Source organism: Vombatus ursinus, unplaced genomic scaffold, assembly GCF_900497805.2.
Source record: "Vombatus ursinus unplaced genomic scaffold, bare-nosed wombat genome assembly UNPS02014811.1, whole genome shotgun sequence".
Classification (NCBI taxonomy): domain Eukaryota; kingdom Metazoa; phylum Chordata; class Mammalia; order Diprotodontia; family Vombatidae; genus Vombatus; species Vombatus ursinus.
In genome coordinates this window covers 10,993,881-11,019,854 of record NW_020954589.1, presented here as the reverse complement: position 1 = coordinate 11,019,854, position 25,974 = coordinate 10,993,881, and the positions used below count along the sequence as shown (strand labels likewise).

Genomic DNA, 25,974 nt, shown 5'->3' with positions numbered 1-25,974 from the left:
GAAAACTTGAGGCAAGAAATCTAATTAAGAGACTTGCAATAGTCCAGAGAAGAGAGTATGAGTTCTAGCTGAGAGTTAGGGTTTGTGATTGTTTTAGTGGAGAAAAGGGGATGTATGTGAGAGATATTGTAAAGAAAGAAATTGGGACAGCTAAGTGGCACCGGCCCTGGAGTCAGGAGGATCTGAGTTCAAATCCAGCCTCAGACACTTGACACTAGCTATGTGACCCTAGACAAGTCACTTAACCCCAATTGCCTCACACACCAAAAAAAAAAAAAAAGAAGAAAGAAAAAGAAGAAAGAAATTACAAGATTTCACAACTATTGGATATGTAGGGTGATCAAAAGAACTGAGGAAGACATTGAAATTGTGAAGCTGGACTACTAGAAGGATAGTGGTGCCCTGTATAGTAATGGGGAAATGTGGAAAAGGAGTGGGCTTGGGGGGGAAAGGTAATGAATTCTGTTCAGGTTGAGATGCCTGTGGGATATTCAGGTTCATGTGGATAGTAGGCAGTTTGCGATGTGGAACTCAAGTAAGAGACTAGAGCTGCACAAATAAATGCAGGAATCATCTGTGTAGAGATGATACTCAAACACATGGGAGAGGTGATGAGATTACTGAGAGAGAGAGTACAGAGGGAAAAGAGAAGAGGGCCAGAGACAGAGCCTTGGGACACACTCACAGTGTGTAAAACATGAATGGAAAGCTAGCAAGTGATGTAGAAATGGAATAGTAAGACGGAACTGAGAGAGTGCAGTGTCATAAGAAAAGAAAGTGTCTAAGAGAGATAAAGGACAGGAGTATCTAAAAGGCAACTAGGTAGCACAGAGTATAGAGCACTTAAGACTTGAGTTCAAATTCCAGCCTCAGACACTTAGTAGCTGTGTGACCCTGGGTGAGACAGTTAATGTCTGTTTACCTCAATTTCCTCAACTGTAAAATGTGGATAATAGCATCTATCTCTTAGGGTTGTTGTGAGGATTAAGTGAGGTAATATTTGTAGAATGCTTAGCACAGTGCCTGGGCTAGTAGATGCTACGTAAATACTTATTTTTGCCCTGCAACAGTGTCGCATGCTGCAAAGGGGTCAAGAAAGATGAGGACTGAGGAGAAGAAGTCATCAGATACGGCATTTGAGATCATTGCTATCTTTGGAAGGAGTAGTTTTAGTTGAGTGATGAGGTCAAAAGCGAGATTGCAAGTTTATTAGAAAGTAGTGGAGAGGAAGTGGAAGTAATCCAGTTCAGGTGACTTTTTCGTAGAGTTTAGCTGGGAAGGGGATGACATATAAGATGACAGCTGGTGGCCATGGTAGGATCTAGTGAGGATTTGAGAAATGGCAAGACTTCAGCCTATTTGTAGGAAGCAGAGAAAGAGCCAGTAGATAGAGAGATATTGAAGATTAGAGAAGAGAATTAGGAATGATGGTGGAGCAATTTGTTGGAGCAAGTGGTATGTGTTTTCATTGGCATCAGACTTTTATTAGATGCCTACTATGTGCTACTAGATAACCTCTGTTAGGTATATTCTTTTTTTTCCTCTGTAAAGCTTATATGCCAGGGAGCAATGAATCTCTAGGGAATGCAATAGACATCTGTATAGTGCCTGCTGTGTGCCAGGTGCTGTGGTTTTACAAATACCTCATTTGATCCTCACAACAACCTTGTGATTTTTTACAGATGAGGAAACTGAGGCAAGCAGGTTAAATGACTTGTGCATGCAGGTCACACAGCTGGTAAGTGTTTGAGTCTGATTTGAACTCAGGTCTTCTTGACTCCATGCCTAGCACTCTATCCACTGTGCCACTAGCTGCCTCAAAAATGACCACTTGGGATTTGAAACACAAGATATAGGTAGGGAGTTGGTTTAAGATTTGCAAAACATTTTACAAATATCTCATTTTATCCTCACAACAATTCTGGGAGGTAAATGCTGTTATTTTCCCCTTTTTACAGATGAGGAAACTGAGGCAAAAGTTAATGCTAAAGTTCATACATCCAGTAAGGTGTCTGAAGCTGGATTTGAACTGGGGTCTTCTTGATTCCAGACCTAGCACTCTGTCCTCTGCATCATCTAGTTCACTGGTTTTGATTTCATTTGATTTCATTTTGCCTTTAGGGGAAGTACAAGTAGATGACTTCTGCATGTATTCCTACAGTTGCAAAAATTTGAACCCCATTCATTTTTTTTAAAAAGGCAGTTTCCTGTAAGATCACATGAAGATGTAAATCTTAAGAGAATTTGTATTTCTCAGTCCATCTTTCTTGAGTATGTTAGGGTTTGTGTATTTCTATCTTTGTCAGCCTTTCCCTTTTTAAATTGGCCTTTGCACTTACTAATTGTTTGTGGAATTGAATAACTGATCATAATATGGAAGGGAAATGGATTTTTTTATACTTGTTACCCTTATGGAGTATAATCTTACGTTCCTTTATCTTTAAAAGAATGAGCAGACATATTCTTTCTTTAAAAAAACAAAAGCAAAAATCAGCACAAGAACTGCCAGACTTAAATGACTTCCCTTTTTTGTGTCTCTCATCTTTTTTCCCCCTTGTTGCTGGTTCTTATTAAGATGATGATTCTCCATTTTTGTTGCTATGAAATATTGATTAATGTAATTTAAAAAAAAATCTTGGCCCAGATCACCTCTGGGTGGTAAAAAAAAATAGGATTTGAAAAGGGGGTGGAGATTTGACACATAGGAAATTTTTGGTCATTATCAATGGACTGGAAGTAGCTATGGGTGCATGACAAGAATAGAAGCTGAGAAAGTGTTGTGGAAAGCCCCAGCAAAGTCAGGCATCGAACTGGATTTGGTTAGGTGGGAAAAACCCAAGTCAGACTGAAAAGAGTTAATGTGGGGAGAGAGTTTTGTTGCCTAACTGTATGATAGTTAGGAGGTTCACAGATTAAATGGAATTTTGACAGTAGAGATGAGAGTAAGTCTAAGCACAGAAAGAACCAGCACCACCAGCCCCTAGTGATAAGAGAAGGTTGCTATGGTTTCCACCAAAGAATGCAACGGAGATAATGGCCTGGTACAGGTGGAAAGAACCCTTGATTTGGAGTCAGAACACTGGCTTCAATTTCTGATTCTGTCATTTACTTCTGTGATTTCAAGCAAATCACTTTACTTCTCTGGTGCTCAGGTTTCTCATCATCTATACAATGAAAGGTTTGAATAAAATAACTTCTGAGGTCTGTTCTAAATCTTGGATCCTAAGCCAGGAGATTTGAGAGTTGAAAGAATGAAGTGTTTTGCAGACAGTAGGAACTCAGTAAATATTTGGTTGATGTTATTATTAAAGGGAAGTTTGAAATCTTTAGTTGTCATAACTGGAGATGTTAGACTTAGTCTTAGATTAAATGTTCTGTTTCTTTTCAAAATTGATTTGTAAGAAATAGAAATGGGAAATACCATTAGGATAAAGAAATAAAACTGGTACAGTTGAGCCTAGTTGACTTACAGAACATGTCTCAACTTGTTTTCTCATCCAGTTTTCAAAGTCTGATCTTGTTGTTTAATGCAGTTGACATCTGATTCATTAAAAACTAAGGTTTTTTGGGTTTTTTTTTTTAAAACCAAGCAGCATGCTGTATTAAGAATTTTGGGCCAGTGTTGTAATTGAGTTTTTCTACTTTTCAGTTATGTTTGATCTTTTGTATTAGCTAAAAGTTGGTAATGAGGAACCAATAATTTCTAACAGGATGTTCTTGAATAATAGCTATAGCCTTAAAACATGCTCTTTTGACTTTTTATTTTGAAAGACTCAGCTGGGGGGAAGAAGAAGCCCTGGAAATTGATAAAATTAAAGGATCAGTATAAAGCCAGAAAGAGGAAATGTGATTTAATTAACAGTTCTTGAAAACGATTTTGGCTGTGAAGAGTCATGAGGGGGCAGCTAGGTGGTGCAGTGAATAAAGCTCTGGCCTTGGGGTCAGGACGACCTGAGTTCAAATCCAGCCTCAGACACTTAACACTTACTAGCTGTGTGACCTTGGGCAAGTCACTTAACTCTGATTGCCTCACTAAAATAAACAAACTAAATAAATAAATAAATAAAATTAAAATAAATAGATGAAATAAAAAAATTAAAAAAATAAATAAAATAAAAGAAATAAAAGAAAAAAGAAGTCATGAGAATTCTGGTGTGCACACTAGACATTTAATCAAATTTATCACGACCTCTCTTTTTCGTTCTTGATTTTGCATATTGAATAGTAGCCCCATTTAGGAACTTCACAAGCATCCCATTCTTTCTCAACCCTGGGCCCTGTTTCTTGCCTGTAGCCTGTTTTCTAGTCCAAGTAAATTGTCAGTCCCATCCCAGTCTGAAGCAGATTGGAAGAGTGGGCAGGGGCTTTTTCCTCCTCTGGCCCTCCCTTTAATTGCTATTTCAGTTAAGTTCCTGTAGGACCATCTTTTTTGGTGTTGCATTAAAGGTAAGGCCTTGGCACTTCAAGTGAAGATAGCAGAATACAGTGCAACATGGATCACCTGGATTTTGCCAGTAATGCAGAAGGATTGTTTCATTATCTACTATTTAAAATTGTGTGAGTAGATGTGATATGCTTTAAAAAAAAAATCCTTCTGCTTGTACATAGAAGGTATTTCTCTTTTTTTTTTTTTTCATTCAAAATTGGGGTCCCAGTAATAGTTCTTGCCCAACTTACCTTTGTCCTTGATCTGTTCTACTTTTTTTTTTTTTGGGTGAAGCAATTGGGGTTAAGTGACCTGCCCAGGGTCACACAGCTGGTCAGTATCATGTGTCTGAGGTTAGATTTGAACTCAGGTCCTCCTGACTCCAAGGCCGGAGCTCTATCCACTGCGTCACTTAGCTGCCTCAGTTCCACCCTTTTCTAACACAATTTCTTTGGGAGATTTCCTTGAATACATATGTATGTGATACAAATGGCCGCTTCTCTAGATCTATAATAGATTTTGTGCCATTTTATATTGTAAAAATATAACTGTATTTGCAACAGTTTGCATACTATATTCATTCTCATTCATCCACCAGAAAGACATTATATCTGGTTGACAAGCAATCTGTTGATAGAATTTAATCTTCAGTATTCCACATTACTTCAGCTCTGAGAGATTCATATAACTGAAATATTTGGAAAAAGAGTTATAAATTTTGTGCCTTTTGAATAGATGGGCTGCCACGGTACAACATTATATTACATCAGGGAACATATGATCAATATAGTCCACAGTAAAAATCACCTTGAGTTATTAGTAAAGTTGGGAATGTGTGTTGTGCAACTTGTCAATGAATACTTGTTTTTATCCTAGAATCTAGGAAGGCTGTGTGTTGTAGTATACAGAGAACTGGCTTGAGAGTCAGGAAGACCTGGGTTCATTTGAGCCTCTCAGGCATCCTGGTTATATGACCCTGGGCAAGTCACTTAACCTCTCAGGGCCCCTCAGAGCCTCTAAGGCTCTAAATTACACAACTGCGTTAGTAGAGGGCAACCCAGGAAACTCCTCATACCAATGAGATCACACGGTCTGACTTCTGCCCTCCTCTTCAAAACCCTGGGCTATGAGAAGCCACCTATATGGGAGGGAAGTTGATGATTATAGGTATTTCTCAAAACTCAGGAGATTGATCTCTGTTTTTTGTTATTCCTTAGAAGAATAGACAGATGTCTCAATAAAACTGATTCCATGTCCCTAAAACAGAGAAGAAACCTAAAAAGCAATATTTAACAGAAAGTACTGAAATAATCTAGATGTTCAGACCTTCCTGCTGTCCAGAGTTCTGGGTTATTTACTGCAAGGCCTTTGGGAGTGGTGAAGGGAAGTCTTAATCATGTCAGCTAACTTTATTTGATGCTGAATTTTTTATTGGCTATGTATAACAGGATCATAGGTTCAAAGGTAAAAGGGACCTTATAGGTCTTCTAGTCCAACACTCCTCTATTTTACAGATGAGGAAAGCAAGGCCAAGAGATGTTGAGTGACTTGCCCATGGCCATACAGATAATAAGTGGTAGAGATGGTATTTGAACTCAGATCTTCTGACTAAATCCAATAGTTCTTTCCTTTGTACTAAACTGTAAACTGTGAATGTGTTGTTCAAGATAGGAAAGAGCATGCACAGCAGGTCTGTCTATTGGCGTCTATGGATTGAAACCTGAGTGAGTTTATTCCTACCATTACTTACTTACTCCATTGAGACTGTAATGTGGATGATTTGATCATTGAGGAGTTTTGTACCTTACTAGGAAATTTTAAATTTGGGCTAAAATTCCTCTCTCAACTTTAAACTTACGTAAATTTGCTATGTCATTCTTACCACTTCTTCCTGCCAGGCTTCTGCTTTGCTACTTTCATTTTCAGTTTGATCTTTAAAAAAATCGTTTAATCCTTGCTTGGCTCAGCCACCTGCATTGTAAGCTATGAGAATAAGCATTACCATTTGCTTTGGCTGTTTGAGAACAAATTGTGGGGGACAAACCTGTTTAGGCAGGGTAGCAAGAATGTTTTTTGAACTTGCATCTGGAGAGTGTTTAACTTTTGCAGTGCTCTGAGTCTCATCTTCATGTTCGGACCAAGTGGTGAAATGTGACACAAGACAGAGAAGGGAATTGGCAGCAGGCCTGGGGGCATAAATAGCTTCTTTACTTTAAAGTATATTTTACAGCCAGGGGAACAGAAAGGAAATAACAGTTCTTCAGGCTCCTCATTGAGTAATTGAAATAAGAAACAATTGTATTGACAGCAGGAAACTGCTTCCTTTAAAATAAAACAAAACAAAAAAAACTTTGAAAGAAATGATTGCAAACTTAAAAATCAACAAGACTTATTAAGTATGTATACACTGGGATACAAACACAAAAATGTAACAGACTGTTCCCAAAGAGCATAGATTCTGCTGACAGGTGGGAGATGGGACAATATAACATGTTCATGGATAAGTAAGTGAAGGATATTTACAAAATAAATACAATGTGATGGAGGTGTGTTACCTTTACTAACAACTAGGGAGATTGGGAAAGGTCTCTTGACATAAGTGGCATTTGAGCTGAGCCTTAAAGGGTTGTGGGGATTTGAAGACAGACTAGGGGGAGAGGATTTTATGGAATATTCAGCACTGGCTGATGAAATGTTTGGTAAAAACAACAAATAGACCAGTTTGTCTGGAGTGCAGAGAGTGTGAATGGGGAGTAATGTGTTACTAGGCTGTAGGTTGGAACCAGATTATGAAGGATTTTAGTGCCAAATAGAGGTATGGGTAATATATTCTATAGGCAGTAAGGATCCACTGAAGCTTTTTTGAGTAGTGGAATGACTTGGTCAAATGTGCTCTTCAGAATGATTGGAGTAGGGATAGACTGGACGCAGGGGGACGCTTATAATAGTCCATGTGTGGTGATGGGGGTTAGAGCTAAGGTAGTTGTGGTATGAGAGGACAGAACAAGATAGATATGAGAAATACAGTGAGATTGAATTGATTTTCGTTAACTGATTGGCTATAGGGGAAGGGGGAGAAGAGTGAAGAAATATGGATGACTGAAATTGTTGACCTGAGTGACTTGAAAGTGTTGCCTTCAACAGAAACAAGGGAGTTAGGGACAGGTTGGGTTTAGAAACGTATGTTTTTAGACATGTTCAACATTAGATGGCTGTGGGATAAGGACAGGTGGAGATGTTAGCAGACAAATAGAGATCTGGAACTGGAGCTCAAGAGAGAAATGAGAACTGAATATGTAGATTGGGGTGTCATTTATATAGAGATGATAATTGAATACATGGGAAGTTCTCTCTCTATATACTTTTAAGGGGCATGTAAAGGAATTGAGACATTGGTGGTTGTGGGAAGAAACAGCAAATCAGAGGAAAGGGACTCATGTAAAAAGTGGCACTTGAGTTGAGTTTTGTTTTTAAACGGTTTTTAGGAATTTGACTATGGGAGCAGCTTGGTGGCACAGTGGATAGAGCACCAGCCCTGGACTCAGGAGGACCTGAGTTCAAATTTGACCTCAGACACATAACACTCACTAGCTGTGTGACTTTGAGATTGTAGCAAAGGGAGTGAGAGTTTGGGAGGGATGACGTTTTGAGGTTTGGAATTCGGAAGGAGAGGATAGGTGACAGATGGCTTCTGTTTTTTTCAGTGAATTATGAGGTGAAATCTTTTGAAGAGGTGTGGAAAGGCAAAAGGTAAGGTATAAATAGCTTGAGGAGAAAATCTGGGGGGACAGCTAGGTGGCTCGATGGAGCACTGGCTCTGGAGTCAGGAGGACCTGAGTTCAAATCCAGCCTCAGACATATAACACTCACTAGCTGTGTGACTCTGGGCAAGTCACTTAACCTCAATTGCCTGAGGAAAAAAAGAATTTTGGTGTAGACACTGTGGAAAAGAAGTTGGTCAGTAGCTCCCTTCACTGATTTTCTATCCTACTCTGTTTCACTGGCTCCAAAATCTATGCTCCTAGATCTGATGACTATCTCCAGGTGTGCTCATCTGCCAGTTTGTGGGAGTTAGGGGGTGGATTACATGCTGCTTTTGATTAAACACATGTCACTGTCAATCAAAGAGGAACTTGCTATGAAGACTAGTGCCTAAGTTATACTGTTATCTGGTATAGCAAATTGGGTCTGTTTTGAAACTTAGTCCTGCTCTGCTTTATGTAAATTGTTTAGCATATATGTGATCAGTGTTGTAATGATAGTCAAAATTGGTTAATGTTAGAGACATTCATTTTGTAAAGTTTGACCAAGCTGGCCATTGTAAGAAAGATAAAAGCTCTACAAATACGAACATTTGCAACAGCAGGTGAACGTCCTGGTATGAAATAATTTATTGTTAACGGTGTGCCTGTTAAGTAATTCTTAGTGACTCTTGCTGTGTGCTGTGTTTACAACATTTGAGTACTTGCTAATGCTATGTAACTGCTATGCTGAGGAAGATACAGTTGACATTGTTGCTTGCTGAAGGGACTTGATTCCACTCGTAGTAGAAGTGAGAGAAATGAAGCAACTAATGTAATTACCAAACATTTCTTTGATTTTTTAAAAATAGTAATAAATATGACTTAAATCAGCATTTTTTTTTCTTTTGACAGTCTATAATTTTTTAACCTTTGGTGTTAATGTCATTGTGGATCCTGTATTGGGTGCTTTGTAGTAATATGATGGAACTTTCAAGGAGTTTGAATTTTAAAGTCATTCTTTTCATATTCCAGAGTAATAAGTATTGATAGCCTCTGACTCTCATTCTGTCTGTCTGTCTGTCTCCTGACTCCACACCTAACCTGTCCTGGGGCCTCTATGAGTGTGGGTACTTCATGAAATATGCTTCTGCTTATTTCTCTTGGTATTTGGTAATCTTTTCTTTATGGACGTACTTTTTCTTTTGTTACTTGGTGACAGCTGTGAGACTTGAAGACATATTCTAGGAATATGAGCATTTGTCATAAACTCTGAGGAGGAAACCATTGGGTTGGGTAGTGAAATACTGAAGCTTACTAAAGGGTGGATTTAGTTCTCTTAAGGGAGGCTTTATCCCACTGGGACTGAAGTGTGTTGCATTCTCTCTTGATTTGCAGGAACCTGCAAGCAGCTATTGGAGCCTACTATGATTTTGAGAGTCCAAACATCAGCGTGCCCTCTATGTCCTTTGTTGAGGATGTTACCATAGGAGAAGGGGAATCGATACCTCCTGACACCCAATTTACAAAAACGTGGCGGATACAAAACTCCGGTAAATGTGTGGCTAGGGAGTTTCCCTCGCCCACAACTTTTGGTTTCTCCTTAAACTAAAATTTAATAGAAGTTAAGAGGTAAATGTTTTAACTTGAGCTATACAATTGTGTAACTTTTTTTTTCTTCTTAAACGTGGTACAGCATTTTCTCATACTGCCATGGTGAACAAAGATCAGTACCTTAAAATATCAATGTCCTGACTAAGAAAAGAAATTGAGGTCTTCTCCTACTCTCTTCCACTCAACCACTTGTGACCTGGCAGCATATAAACATATTTGAACTTCCATGTAGGAAATGGAAAAGAAAGAGAAACCTTGTATGTGCTAGTGACTTCATCTGCTTCTGCTTCCCATTTTAGTTCTGCTCTAATTAGTCTTCACCTTCAGGGTTATTACCAGTGTGTAGTAGAAGAGGTGTCTTTTTGAGCAAAACTGGAAGGTTGAGAGTGTCGGTTAACAGCTATTCCTTTAAAAGTTCTTGTCATTTGGGACTACAGTGATAGTTCTGTAAACTGTTCACTGGGGCCTGAGTAGTTGTCTGTGATATTAAGACTTGGGATAGTCTTATCTCTGTGGAAGAGGAACTAAAAATTCTAGGAGTTTGCCTATTACCAGTAAAGAAAGAAAGATCTGGTTGGAAAACAAAATTTCATTGTATTGAATGGGCTGCTTTGTAGAAACATCCTAACTTTAAGGAATGTTAATTGTACTCCGTTTGTTAATAGTGAATCCAAGTACCATTTCAACTACTAGAAATCTCTTTTTACTGACCTTTTTTTTTTAGAATTGGGATTTTATTTCTTCAAATCTTGTGCCTGCTCAGTTAGCTAATGAAGGTATTTTGAATGAGTGAAGTCCTAGTAAAGTGGTCACTAAGTAAGTAGCCTGTTAATCAGTACTCTTGGAGAAGCACTGAGTGAGATGAAGCTCCTTAAAAGGGCAAGATTTAATTGGAACCTGTGGAGAAGACAGTAATGCAATTCTCAGAAGATGATCTGATGTGAGATGAAGCAAAACTCTGGACTCTCAGAACAAACCCAGAAAGAGATTATGACAATGGGACCTCCTTTAGTTTTTGCTTATATTTTTGATTAAAGAAAATGGTAAGAAAAAGCAAAACCAGAAAACTAGTAGAGTGAACTCACCTGTCTTAACCATCACATACAGTATTTCTCACATATTTTAGAAAATAGTCATACTTGGTTTGAGGGATCAGTATAGTTGATGAATAAGAATTTGAATTAATACTGCTTTATAGGTGATGCTTGTTTTTTAAAATAATACACCAGCTATAATGCACATGGTAGCTTATGGGGAGAGGGGAGGGTCAGATTTATGTAATTTTCTTGAGGTTTTTCTCCAAAGCCTGTTTTTTTTTTTCTTTACCCATTCTGATTTCTTTGTCAGCGTCCTTTGAGGAAACTCCTTCTACCACTGCTTACCTGTAACTGTTTCACAACAATTTGGGAATTTCCCGGGACTGAGGTAGGCTGTGACTTGTCCAGGGCCACATAGCCAATAGGTGTCAAATGAAAGCTTTGAACCCAGATGTTGGTGATTCAGAGACTAGTCCCTCTACCCACTAAATACGTTACCTTTCTAATTTCTTTTGTGTCTGTGCTGATTTCCATACTTGTTTTGAATTTAGTAATATTAGAAAGTACTGGATAGAGAACTGGTCTCCAAATCAGGATGAACTGGGTTCAAGTGCTGCCTCTGACTAATTATGACCCTGACAAAGTCAGGCAACTTTTTTAAAACTAGGAAGTGAAGGTGTTTGCTTACATTTATAGAGGACATTTCTTTATGGGGAGACTCCCTATGTCAATAAAATCACCAGTCTAGTCCCTATCTCCAGTATCACAATGGTTCTACAATTTGGGTCCTCATCATTTCTGCCTTGAGTAACCTTATGGCACTGATGATTTACTATGTTAACTAATCAAAAACTAATTCAGTTATCTTTGACAACTTTCTTTCTTTATTATGAGAGTAGCTTTTCAGAAGCCATTTACTTTTCTTTTTCCAAAAATTAGACTTTTTTTCCCCCCAAATTAAATTGAGACCTTTTTTATTTTAACCAATGGCTTATACTCAAAATTTTGGAACTCCTATGAGCTTTTAGTTTTAGCACCTAGGACAGTGCCTGACACATAATAGGTACTTTATAGATTCTTGCAGATTGATTGAGTTTTTTTTTCTTTTTTCTTTTTTCTTTTTCCTTTTTGCTGGGCAATGGGGTTAAGTGACTTGCCTAGGGTCACATAGGTAGTGAGTGTTATATGTCTGAAGCAGGATTTGAACTCAGGTCCTCCTGAATCCAGGGCCGGTGCTCTATCCACTGCGCCACCTAGCTGCCCCAGATTGATTGTCCTTTAATCCATGAGCTTTTTGGAGTTCCTTTTAAGGATGTTTAATACTGTGTTGCAGGAAAATGACTAAGTTTATAAAAGTCCAGATAAAGTTTTGGTTAGGCAGTTACCTGGTTGTTAGATTAATTGGGAAAGTAGTGGCAACAGTGGCTAAAATTGTGAAATGGATGAGGGATCTAAACTCTTGGGTATTGGCTTGACTTTCAGGGCCTGTATTTGTGCACCAGATTTTTTAATGAACGGTGAGAATTAGACTCCTTGTATTTGAATTTTTTTCCCCAAGTGAAAAGGATTACTAAAATTTATCTCTTCAGCTAATTATGCAAGTGTGATTTTATTTTTCTAGAACTGTTACCCAGATTGTTCCTGTTGTGGAAAAACTGATTTAAATGAATGCATGCAGTTTGAAGCTGTGATTTCACACAAAATTTCAAATTGCAATGTACTGGAACCCTTTGATATTTTAATATTTTAGAGTTGGGGTAATAATGTGCCACTTTGGATTGTCTAGCTCCTCTGTTTTTTTATTATACTTATTAATAATTGCCTTTTATTCTACTTATAGCATCCAAATTGCCTACTTGCATCCACTTATGTTTTTCTGTTATTGTTTGGGTTATTTCTAATTTTAATTCTTAAGAGATTTTATTGGTCATGGATTCATAGGCATAGTGTCCTTGGGAGAATGTTGTTAGAGAGAAGGTCTTTTGCAACTAAGAGCAGTTTGGGGATCCTTGAACGTGGTGTCTTAATGAATTCAGTCTAGCCCAGTTTATTTACTCTTACTCAGTTCTGAGTCTATTTTATTACTCATTTGCAATACGAATCCAAGCTATACATATTGATACATTAATTCAGCAGATATGCCATCCTCTGGGCGTAGTATCTTTGATGTGCTTTGTTTTTTCACCCCATTATTTGTGTTTGGACCAAACTCAGAGACGACTAGATGGCACAATAGAGAGAGTGCTGGGCCTGGAGTCAGGAAGAAGACCTGATTTCAGATCTGGCCTCAGGCAGTTTACTAGCTGTGTGATCTTGGGCAAATTACTTCAGCGTGATTTTCCTCAGTTTCCTCAACTGAAAAATAGGGATGATAATCTTGAAGGGTTGTTGTGAGAATCAAATGAGATAATATTGGTGAAAGTACTTAGCACGTAATGTGCTATGTAAATACTTGTTCCCTTCCCCACCATTCCCAATATATTACTGCGGATTTCACTGAAGAGGCTTGTGGTGTTTGGGGGAAATCAGTGCAGCTTTTACATTGTCATCTACAAATAGAAGATTTGGAGACTCTTGCCATAGGAAATTTCCCTTTTGTTGAGACTTAATTATGGCTAGTTTAGCTTTTAGTTTTTTTTAGGCTTTATTATACAGAGGATCTTCCATGACATTAGTGAATACCTATAGCAGACATATCTTCCTCTCTTCCTGTTTACATGTCATTTTGATGTTAATACCCAGCAGATTGTTTGACAGAATAATCTCTAGAGTTGTACCTTTTGTGGAATTTTGTATAATTTTGCTGTATATCTGAGAGATGTTTTGTCTAAGGAAAGCTTTCAAGATTGTATTTTATTCTACCAAGTCAAATGCTTTAAAAAAAAAATCAGTGGGATGTCTTATATGCTGTACACCTTTTAGTCATATGAATATAAAGATGTAGTCTGTAGTGAAAAAACATGCAAAAGCCTAACTCCTATTCTCTTGATTTTGTGAAGTTTGCATTCAGTGTGCACAGGCCCATTTCATAAAAATTTTATGTAGCTAAGAAAGAAATATATAATGCTAAGAAGCAAGTATGTGGGTCAATACTTGCTAATGTTTTCTTGGTTACTTAAATTTAAGAAAAAATTGATGCCTTTCATTTTTTATATCATTCCCATGTGGCTATCTCTATGCTGGAAAATACATTTGCAACCTTCCTTGTCATAAAACAGTTAAGCAAAAATGACCAATATGAAGGGGGTATGTGTGTTTGTGTGCTTGCGTGTTTATGTGTAGAAGTGTAAAAGAATGATTTGTGGTCTTTCTCATTCTTTTGAAATCAGATGACAATTGATTGAAGTACTTGGCTTCAAAGAGTGTTGCCTCCAGCACAGGTTTTTTCCATAAATACTTGTTAAGATCTAGTTGCTAGTCTCAGTTTTATAATAAATTGTTATAATTAATTTACATATATCAGATACTAAGATGGAACTATGCCACATTTGGACTCTCCCACCATTGTGAGAACACTGTAAAAATGTCAGTAGATTGGTTTAATTTCCCATCTTCATATGTTCTTGGGATAAGCCAGCTTAACTGGATTTTATACCAAGATCTCTGTAGGCTCCTTTTTTTTTTTCTCAGCTGTTTTTTTAAACTATTTTTGAAGTATATACTGTATATACTTTTGAAGTATATGCTGCTTGTAATCTGCCATTTTCCTTGGTGTAATATCTTAATGTGGTTTTTTTTTCTTTTTTTGGCAGTGGGGTTAAGTGACTTGCTCAGGGTCACACGGCTAGTAAGTGTCAAGTGTCTGAGGTCAGATTTGAACTCAGGGCCTCCTGACTCCAGGGCCAGTGCTCTATCCACTGCACCACCTAGCTGCCCTTGGTGTAATATCTTAAAAATAAGCTTTTACAATAAAACAGGCATCACCCTTGTTCACAGAAATTGTTAGCTAGGATAAGTTTCTAGGTTCTTTGAGCTTTCTTGTGAATTGGGCTACTATTCGGATTGAATTAAAAGTTAACCAAAACAGAATGCCAATTTTGTGATTCTCCATATTCTTATATTTCCCAGTTGTGTGTTCAGGGTCTGACAAGTAGCTGCTTTTCCATGAAATTGTTTTATATCAACTGCTTTTTTCCTCCTGAATATATACTTGGCAGGCTACAAACGTCCTGTATGATATAGTAGAAATAAAAATAGTACTGGTGTGTATTCTTAGTGTTTTTGCAGTAGTGCTGTCACTGATTAATTTGCCTTCTTTTCAGCAAAGAGGTTTGACAAGAGGCTTTCTCCTTTGGTTACCTCTACTACTACCACTCATGGTTTAGAGTAGAAGAGGGAGGAACTCTACTTTGGGTTAAAACTATGGAACTTCATTCCTTGTCCTCAACTTTGTATCTTTTTTCAGTACTAAGTATCTCAAAGTAAGCCAGTCATTGAAAAAAATCACTACAGTTTGAGGAATTTCAGAGTATAAACCATAGATAGCTATGTAGATAGATAATTGTGTAAAGAATCATTATTTCCAGATTATTTTAGTAGTTTCCTTGTTCTAGACTTCCCTTTACCCCTCAATTTATTTCCAATCTAAGAGTTTCTCTTCTTGGTTTTCTGTGTTAGTATTCTCATATCAGATACCGTGCTTCTAAACCTCCTATTCTAAGCTACATCCCCCTTCTTCTAGTCTACTTTGATTACAAAATAATAAAATAGATCTGTCTAAGGCCCTCCAATTAAAGTAGAAACATCTCTTAGTCTTAATTTTCCTTATTCTAGTAGCTCTAGGATTTGGCTGTTTATCACCAGCTTTCTGGATGTTAACCCAGCTTTCTAGCCTCTTTACCTCCAAATTATCTAGCCTTTTCTGGCTATTATCGTTATACCTTCTCTTCTCTTATAGCTCGCTAATTTTTATTGTATAGGATGCCTAGGTCCAAAGGTTTTGATCTGCCAGATAACTTCCAGTCATTGGAATTAATTGCTTCCTTAGAGATATAAGCCTCAGACTTGACATATATAAAATGACTTCTACAGAAAAAGAAACAGAGTAATGCAAGTAAGAGGATGGAGAGGGCTATTGGTGACAGGGAAACTTCCTGTCAGTCACGTTGTGACTCTGAATTTTTAACCAAATTGATACTTTGTAAATAAATAAAAATATGTTCTAATGCACTGTGTTTTTGTGTCTTCAGAGGATCTTTGCCAAAGCTTTTTGTTGTTGTTGTTGTTGTTGTTGTTGTTGTTGTTATTTGTACCATATCCTTGAGAATTGTTGGCCAAAGCCTCTAGGATCTCTCAGTGCAGCTTGGTAGTATGAGCATCTACACTGGTTGCCAGAACAATAGCACTGGACTTTTTTTTTTCCTACTAATTTGTCTATTCCAAGAATGTTGACAATGAGGCTCTCCTGCCACATTTCTGCCTAGGATCTCTACTTAGAGGACACAGGAAAGGAATAAAAGCAATAAAAATTATTTAAATGGGAAATGTGGGTGTAACTTTGTTGTCCCAGCCCTCAGCAAATCAGAATGGTTCATAAATTGAAGAATCAAAGATGAGCAAAATGACAATTTTACTTTAGGGGCATCTTAAAAAGTTGAAGACCATATAGTGACTATTGAATAATAAATGAAACCACCAAAGGTTTAGCAATGTGGTTGGATGACATTTGGACCCTTTGCACTTGCAGTTTCTTAGTGTAGTTAATGATGGTGACATATCCTGGCCTTGTTAGGCTGTTGATTTCTTTATTCTTGAGCATTTGTTTTACTTCTGCTTGTGTGTCCTCTTGAGGATATGAGCTCTTTCATTGATCTGAGGTTATTTGCCATCATGCTTGTTCTTTCTGGCTGATTGTGGAAATGGTATAGTCCTAGGAAATAAACGACTTGTGTGTATGAAGGAGACTCTAGAAAGTTTGAGCAGTTATTTCAGGTTGCAGGCATGTTGCAAGCCACACCAACCATGGAATCGCTAATGTCTTAACATTTTTCTTTTTGTTTGAACTTAGGAGCAGAGGCCTGGCCACCAGGGGTTTGTCTTAAGTATGTTGGGGGAGACCAATTTGGACATGTGAACATGGTGATGGTGAGATCGTTAGAACCCCAAGAGATGGCAGATGTCAGCGTCCAGATGTGCAGTCCCAGCATAGCAGGAATGTATCAGGGACAGTGGCGTATGTGCACTGCTACAGGACTCTACTATGGAGGTGAGTCTGTCATGGTAACTCTAGATGAAAAGCATTCTCATTGCTCACGGAACCTTCTTGTGCAACATCTTTTAAACAATCCCCAAATATAGAGCCTAAAATAAATTTAGAGTAGGATAAACCCTATCCTACTCCATGTGGGGTAGATTTATTTCCTTTTATCTTGGTAATTTGATTTAAAATTAACTTAGTAAGCAAAAGGAGTATGCTAATGTGCCATGCTATATATTGCTTATTATTAGTATTATGCTTATCACATAAGGTGTTAGGTGCTATACAGAGTACAAAAGTCATAGTCCTCATCCTCAAGGAGGTTAATAGAGACCAGCCATACCAAACAGACATGGGATAAGTATACTTTTATGTAAACATTTACCAAGTGGCAAGCTAAGAGCATTTATTTCTCCTTTTTTCTTGCTTTTTAGTGCTTTTAGATGAGAGAAAATTGGTGTATATTATTATTATTTTATTCCAAAGATCATTCTTTATCTTGTTTGCTTTTAGTATAAAGTTGGGAATAATTATCATCATTTTGTGTAATGGTAGTTAAGGTGGTTTTTTTTTTTTTAAACTAATACTGGAGGCAGTATAGACCTCCATTATATGTAATATAGGCATCGTGGACTTTTAGGGATGGAAGGAACCTTAGGAGCTCGCCTAATCCACCCTTTCCTCTAGGCCAGGCCCATTCTTGAACATCTTTAAAGAGATGAAAATATATCTTGTTCTACCCAAAAATCATTTTTTAATCAAATAGAACTGTCTTTTTTGGGGGGGGGGGGAACAGGGGGTGACTGTTTTAACAGTCTTCATAGGATCACAATGTTTAGAAATGGAAAAGACCTTAGAGTCTTAAAGTCTAACACTCTCATTTTACAGATGAGTAAACAGAGATATGTGAAGTAAAGTGTTTGCCTAAGATCTTAGAGGTCCAGATTTGATCCCAGGTTTCCATATCTTTGCATTGAACCACAATGTTTTCTTGGACTAAATCTTAGAGGGTCTGATTTTCCTTTGTTAAATACTATCTTATTTCTGTAATGGTAGCAATCATAAAGTAATTTATTTTTAATTTTTTGACATTTACAGAAGGGTTTCTTGTCTTTTTTCACTTTAGTTAGGTTGAATTAGATGTCACATTTTAAAAATCCTAGGTGGCACAATGATTAGAGTCCTGTGTCTGGGGTCGGGAAGATCTGAATTCAAATGTGGCTTCAGACACTTATTAGTTGTGTGCCTTACGCAGGACACCTGTTTGCCTCAGTTTCCTCAACAGTAAAATGGGGTTAAAAACAGCATCTGTCTTGCACAGGGTTGTTGTAAGGGTCAAATATCAAATGAGATAACCATTGTAAAGTGTTTAGCACAGTGCTTGGTACACAGTACGCAATATATAAATGTTAGCTATTATTATTACAGTTGTCACTTAGCATTTATGGGGGTTAGGGGTGCAGGACCCCCCATGAATATGAAAAACTTTGAATAACTCTAGGTCCCATTCCAAACCTTTATTTTTAATAATTCTGATCAGATTTAAAACACAAAATAAGTAAAACACACTGCAACCATAAAAAAGTTGGAGTTTCTATGAGAGATTAATATCTCATACACTATGTAGTATCTTTGCAGCTGCTGGTGTAGCTGCAACAAATGCTTCATGGATTTCCTTCTCCAAAGCACAAGATATACAAAGATCACTTCGGGAGAAAATCATGTGGCTGTTTCTGGATAGTAGAGAGACAAAGAGGGAGCATTCCCAAAAAGAGTGCTTAGTTTGTATTTAGTGCATTGAAACTTGTAACAAAATGTAAGTGTTTATAATTTATGAATGTATACATATGGTAGTAAAAGATTATTATAGAGTAATAATTTACAATATTTATGCATTTATGACTTAGTGAATTTTTTTAGTTTTCTTTACATATTGCATCATTTACAATTTTCCACAGTACATCACAAATCTACAAAAATTCCATTTAATTATTGGTGGCCAACCCTCTAATAACTACAGTCACAAATCTGAAACATACAGATGTCAAGGGATAACTGTTTTTAGCTATTAAGCACTGTTTCTTACATGAAACGTTTCCTGATCCCCCAAGTATCTCTGATCTCACTTGCCAGCTTTGAATTTACATTATATTTACATTATGTATGAGGCAGTGTGGCATGGTGGAGAGGTAGTTAATTGTTCTCAGAACCAGGAAGGCCTTGCCTCAATTCCTACCCCTGAGATCCACTGGCTGTGTTGCCCTGGACAAGTTACTTTACTTGTCAGTGCTGCAGTCCAGCAGGGTCAAACTCAAACAGAAACAGATCTCTGTGGGCCACACACTGACTTAGAAAATCACAAATCAACATTATCTGTGGTTTACTGTACTATTTTGTTGAACATTTCCTAAATACATTTTGATCTGACTCCTCCATGAGTTCGGGGCCCCAGGTAGCCTTGACCCCTCTCTCATCTTACTTTGCATTAACAGAGGAAGCTCCTTACCAGGTTCTCTCTATACTAATTAGATCACAAGTCCAAGCCCTACCCCTATGCCTACTTTTCCATCTATTTGTGTCTGTACGTGTTGTTACATGCAACATATTTCATGGGATATATACTCTCTCAGGGCAAGCAAATTTGATTTTTGTCTGTGTCTTCCACACTGAGTATAGTGACTGGCACACACAGTAGCTTAATAAATACTTATTGATTGACTGTTCTCCTTAGGGGAGAAAAAAAAACAAGTGTGACATCTTTTATCTATAAAGTGAGAGGTTGACTGAATGACCTCTAGGTCTCTTCCAGCTCTAAATCTATGATTCTGTAATTAGGCTGAGTAAGATTGAGATTACAAATGATATCTGACCTGTCAGTGAGACTGATTTTTTTTTGTGTGTGTTAATTGTTTGGTTGTTATAGTCGTGTCTGACTCTTTGTGATCCTGTTTTGGGTTTTCTTGGCAAAGATGCTGAAGTGGTTTGTCATTTCCTTCTCCAGTTCATTTTTACAGGTGAGGGACTGAGGCAAATAGTGTTAAATGACTTGCCCAGGGTCATACAACTAGTGTGTCTGAGGCTGGATTTGAGTTAAGGTCTTCTTGACTCCAGGCACAGAGCTCTAACCATCTTGCCACCTAGCTGCCTTTGAGGGCCTAAACAAAGATAGTTGTGGTGTGAATGGATGTAGATAAATATGAGAAATGTTCTGGAGATAAAATTGACAAGACTTGGCCACTGATTGGCTATGTGTGGATTGAATGAGAGTAATCAATGACTCCATTATCACAACAGTGACCCCAAGTTTCTCCCTGAAGCCAAGGCCCATTGTTTTTTAACAGCAGTTGTTTGGTGTTGTCAGGTCAAAGTTGGTGGTTACTCACAAGGCAATATGGAGATTCATGGTGGGCATAAGTAAGTTATTGTTGTTCATTTGTTTTCAGTCATGTCCGACTTTTCATGACCCCATTTGGGAATTGGTACTGTAGATGGTAATCAGAGCTGTATTTCTAAAAAAGGAGATGGTCCATTCATGTAGCTTTTGATACCTACATAATGGCAAGAGGGCTAGAGGAAGCCCCCTAGAATGTTTAATATTTATGGGAGGATCTATGAGAAAATATAGATGTGATTTGCATTGTTGCAGGAAATTCCCGTGTTGATAAGATTACAGGCCTGTTGAAACATGAAAATACATACCACTGGAAGGTTTTCTATGTAGTTGATGAACATTATTTCTTTTTTGATGTACATTATTTCATTTGATCCTCAAAACAGCTTTATGAGGTAGACACTACAGGGAGCGTCACTATTTAAAAAAGGCGTAGCTCTTTACTCATGTATACATTCATATTCTCTCTCTCTTTAGTTTGAACTAATTTTTCTTTTTAGTTCACAATTTCATCATCCCTCTAGAGAATTAAAAGGGGAATTAGAAGAAAATACATCTTCATTACAGCATTCTAATTCTGTTTTTGTGGTCTTTAAAATGAGTCATGTAAATTTTAAGCCTTTGTCACTATTAATATATATACACTAACTTTCATTTGACTTATTTGCTCTTAATAAGATGTGCTGATATTGATAATAGTTTAAACCACAGATACAGCTTTGTAAGCAACAGTTTTTTATATTAGATTTTATTAAAAATAACTTCATTATTAATCTGTCTTTCAAGTCACTCTTTGGTTTGAACCTTCATGTTGATTTTGTAAAGTGAACATAAGCTACCTTGTCAAGCTTAAACCGGTTTTTTATTTTTTATTTTATATATGCCATATATATGTATATACACATACTATATGTTTAGTATAAAACATAAAATCAATTTTATTATAAATTTATCAATTTTAGTATAAAATATAAAATCAATTCTATTGATTTCTTTTGTTTTTACATCACAATCATTCACGTTCTACTTTCCATTCCAATTGAACTGTCTTGTGACAAAAGTAGCTAGCATAAACAAACAGGAGAGTAAATGTATCTGACTATTATATGAAAACATTCTGCTGTAATATTCTCCCATCTCTCTGCTTTTAGGAGAGGAAGCTATTTTTTTAGCTGAAAAAAGTGACTTTTTCCTTGTAATGGTTTTTAAAAATTGATGCCTTTTATGATACTATAAAGCAAACTGGGAGAGCAAGGAATAGTTTACCTGTCAGATCTATGGAGCATAGAAGAATTCATGACCGAACAGGAGATAGAGAACATTACAAAAAGCAAAATAGAAAATTTTGATTACATTAAATTGAAAAGTTTTTGCACAAACAAAGCCAGTGCAACTAAGATTAGAAGGAAGGTAGAAAATTGGGAAAGAATTTTTACAACCAGTCTCTCTGATAAGGGCCTCATTTCTAAAATACATAGAGAATTAAGTCAAATTTATAAGAATACAAGCCATTCCCCAGTTGATAAATGGTCAAAGGATATGAACAGGCAGTTCTCAGATGAACAAATTAAAGCCATCTATAGTCATATGAAAAAATGCTCTAAATCACTATTGATTAGAGAAATGCAAATCAAAACAACTCTGAGGTACCACATCACACCTATCAGAATGGCCAACGTGACAAAACAGGAAAATGATAAATGTTGGAGAAGATGTGGGAAAATTGGAACACTAATGCATTGTTGGTGGAGTTGTGAAATGATCCAGCCATTTTGGAGAGCAATTTGGAACTATGCCCAAAGGGCTATAAAAATGTGCATACCCTTTGACCTAGCAATAGCACTTCTAGGGCTATATCCCAAAGAGATCACACAAACGGGAAAAGGACCCACATGTACAAAAATATTCATAGCAGCTCTTTTTGTGGTGGCGAAGAATTGGAAATTGAGAGGATACCCATCAATTGGGGAATGACTGAGCAAGTTGTGGTATATGAATATGATGGAATACTATTGTGCTGTAAGAAATGATGAACAGGCTGACTTCAGAAAAACCTGGAAAGACTTGTATGGTCTGATGTTGAGTGAAGTGAGCAGAACCAAGAGAAAGTTGTACACAATAACAGCCACATTGCATGATGACTAATATTGATAAACTTAACCCTTCCTGGCAATACAAGGATCTAAGACGTCTCCAGAGGCCTTGTGATGGATAATGCTATCCACACCCAAAGAAAGAACTGTGGAAGCCAAATTGCTATTTTTTTCCTCTTCTGTCGAGTTTTGTTTCCTCTTTCTGATGGTTTTTACTTACAACATCACTAATGTGAAAATACATTTAATATGAATGTAAATGTATAGCCTATATCAGATTATGCGCCTTCTTGGGGAGGGTGGTGGGGAGGAAGGGGGAGAAAAATTTTAAACTCAAAAGCATATGGAAGTGATTATTGATAAATCAAAATAAATTAATTTAAAAAATTGATGCCTTTTTAAAAAAACATTTCCAATATATCCCTTCTCATCCATTCCTCAGCAAGATAAGCCTTTTAACCAAAATTTTAAAAAGAAACAGGAAGAAAAAAATTTCACCACAACCAACCAACACATTGACCTTGTTCTACAGTATAGGCAATATTTATACCCATCATCTGCCACCTGTGCAAAGAAGTGAAGTAATTTTCCTTAACTCTTCTCTGTGACCAAACTTGGTTATTAAAATTATACAGCATTCAGTTTAATTTCCTTGTGATATCCATTTGTGTAGTTCTGGTTATGCATACTCTTTTCACTTTGCTTATTTATCTCTGCATCCCTTTATACAAGTCTTCCCATGTTTCTCTTCCTCATTCATATTTTATTACACAGTGATACTTCATTGTTATTCACATGCCAAAGTTTGTTTAACCATTCCCTAATTGATGGGTACCCACTTTGTTTGTAGTTTTTTGCTACCTTAAAGAGTATTATTATGAGTGTTTTGGTATGTATTAGACCTTTTTTTCTGTCTTTGAGTTCCTTAGGGTATATTTGCCTAGTAGTGGGAGCACTGTTACAGAGTATGGACAGTTTAGTCATTTTTCTCACATAATTCCAAGTTGTTATCGAGAGTGGTAGAGAGCCAATTCATGGTTCCATCAACAGTGCCAGTGTTCCTGTAGCCCTTCTAACATTTTCTGTTAATGGTGGGAGATTTTGTTTTTGGTCATCTTGGCTTATTTTTCTAGTGTGAGGTGAAACCTGAGTAGTGTTTTAATTTACATTTCACTTACCATTAATGATTTGGGACATTTTTATATGGTCACTTGTAGTTTGCAGTTCTTTTGAAAACTGTTCATGATCTTTGATGGCCTGTTGTTGAAATCATGCTGACTCTTTATGTCATTGCTTCTTTTTCGTTGCCTTCCCTAAGAGTACATTCTGAAATTTTTTTTATTTTGTTTTGTGAGGCATTTGGAGTTAAGTGACTTGCCCAGAGTCACATGGCTAGTAAGTGGTAAGTGTCAAGTGTCTGAGGTCACGTTTGAACTCAGGTCCTCCTGACTCCAGAGCTGGTGCTTTACCTACTACACCTAGCTACTCCCATTCTGAAATTTTCTGAAGAATTATAGTCAGGCTCACTGGCCCATAAGTTTGTAGGTTTCATTTTCTTCCCTTTTTCCTGACACTGGCTCAGCAGTCACATCTGCCATTTTTTCCATTTTCTTAAATTATAAATCATCTGGGATTTTGGTGGTTTTCCTTTTTAACTCGTCAGGGGTGGCTGGTTATTGTTGTTTCTTCATTTATCTTAGGTTTCAAATCCTAATGAGCCATTTTTGTACTCTTCTTTCTAATTATTTTTAGCAAAGAAAACAAAAGCAAAATAAGATTTGTGCTCCTTTGCTTTGTCTCTGAGTTGTGACCATCCTGTCTGTGCTGAGCAGGGATCAGTTTGCTGCTTGCCTTGCCTTGGGAGTGCCTACTTTTTTCTGAGTCCCAGAAACACCAAGTGTAGAGACACTGTTGTGACCCCAAGTTGAGACTCTGAAGTGAGCCAAGATCAAGAACATTATACTCTCCTGCCTTTGTCACTGGAGCTACTCTCATCCACTGTTAACTCTGTACTAATTCCTCGGTGGTCCTTGTGAGACTGAATTCCAGATTGCAGAAAAACGTTCTCCACCCTTACTCCTGGCCAAACCTTGCTTTTTATGCAGTCATCCTCTTTCACCTCAGTTCACGTACTCTAGTCTTCCACTGTGTATCTTCCCACCTTTTTTACAGTGTCCTCTGGAATTCTCACACTATAATAAACTAAATTCCCTTCCTTCTATGCTTCTTTATCTCATGTTTCATTCGTCTTTTGCCTCCCACTGAGACCTGGCTCCCCCTAAATAACAGTAACATCCCTGGTCTTCCTTTCTAGTACTGGTTGCACCTTCTCTCATATTCCCCAATTTAATAGTCCCAGAGGTAGTACTGGAATACTTTTTGTTCCTCATCACCACTACTAGACTCTACCACTATCATTGACTTAACCTCTCTCTCTCTTTTTTTTTTTTTTTTGTTTGTTTGTTTGTTTGTTGGCTAAGCAATGGGGTTAGTGACTTTCCCAGGGTCACACAGCTAGTAAGTTAACCTCTCCTCCTTTGAGGTTGACTATATATCACCCAGTTCTGTTTCTGGTAGCTGTTATCTACCAATTTCTAGGACATTAATGCTGCTTTTTCAGTGAGTTAAAATTGACTCATCTCCTTTTTTGTTCCAACTCCTGCCCTCATACTAGGAGACTTCAATAAATGTTGATATTTACTCAAATACCCTAACCTTCAAATTCCTCAATAGACCCAGCTCCCAAGACTTACTTTTCTACTTCCCCTCAGCTACACATAGGTATCTGGTTATCACCGATAAATGTTCTACTTCCGTGTTCAAGATCTCTAAAGTTACCATATCTGATAAGTTTTATATCTTTCTATTTTGCTTTATTCCTCCTGAATTTATTTTTTTGTCCTCACTTCAATATGCAGTCTGTCCACCACTCAGTTTTTTACCAGGCTAGACCTCTTTACCTTCTGTTTAACTTGATTCTGTACTGTCGTCTATTCTTGAGTCTTCTACTTTTTCATATTGCTACTCATGCCTTGCCAAACCTCAACCCTGAATTACTCTTTCACCTGGCTCCCACGCTCAAACGGGTGGGAAGAAGTCAGAAAATTGTGCTGATTGGGCCCATTATAAATTTGTGTTAATAATTAACCGGGCCCTCCTTGTATTAAGGCAATCCTTTTATTCTTCCTTAATTGGGTGTGCTATATACCATTGTTTATCTCCATAATGGTTATTCCAAAATACTCCTTTTCTCCAGTCTTCTCAAAGCATCCCCTTCCCCAGCCCTCAGATAAATGCCTCATTTCCCAAGTCACTACAAAAGTTGAGGCACTTCACCTTAACTGAAAACTCTCTTCTAAACTCTTCACAGTAGATTCACTGACTGGCTTCAGTTTTTATCACTCAATTGCAACTGCTCTCTCCACTTACCGGTGATCTTTTAATTGCCAAATTAATAGCCTGTTCACTGTCCTTCCT

The 25,974-nt window shown here is 37.3% G+C and overlaps 1 protein-coding gene across 5 annotated transcripts in view; it reads left to right on the top strand.

The window, feature by feature from the left end:
* The window catches only part of CUNH6orf106 (chromosome unknown C6orf106 homolog), a 102,784-nt gene that overhangs the window by 34,743 nt on the left and 42,067 nt on the right, over positions 1–25,974 (top strand). For all 5 annotated transcript variants that reach the window (XM_027876420.1, XM_027876418.1, XM_027876421.1 and 2 more), the window contains exons 2-3: positions 9,565–9,719; positions 16,825–17,022. In XM_027876420.1, coding sequence (XP_027732221.1) covers positions 9,565–9,719; positions 16,825–17,022 — 353 coding nt within the window. The remainder of the gene's footprint in view (positions 1–9,564; positions 9,720–16,824; positions 17,023–25,974) is intronic.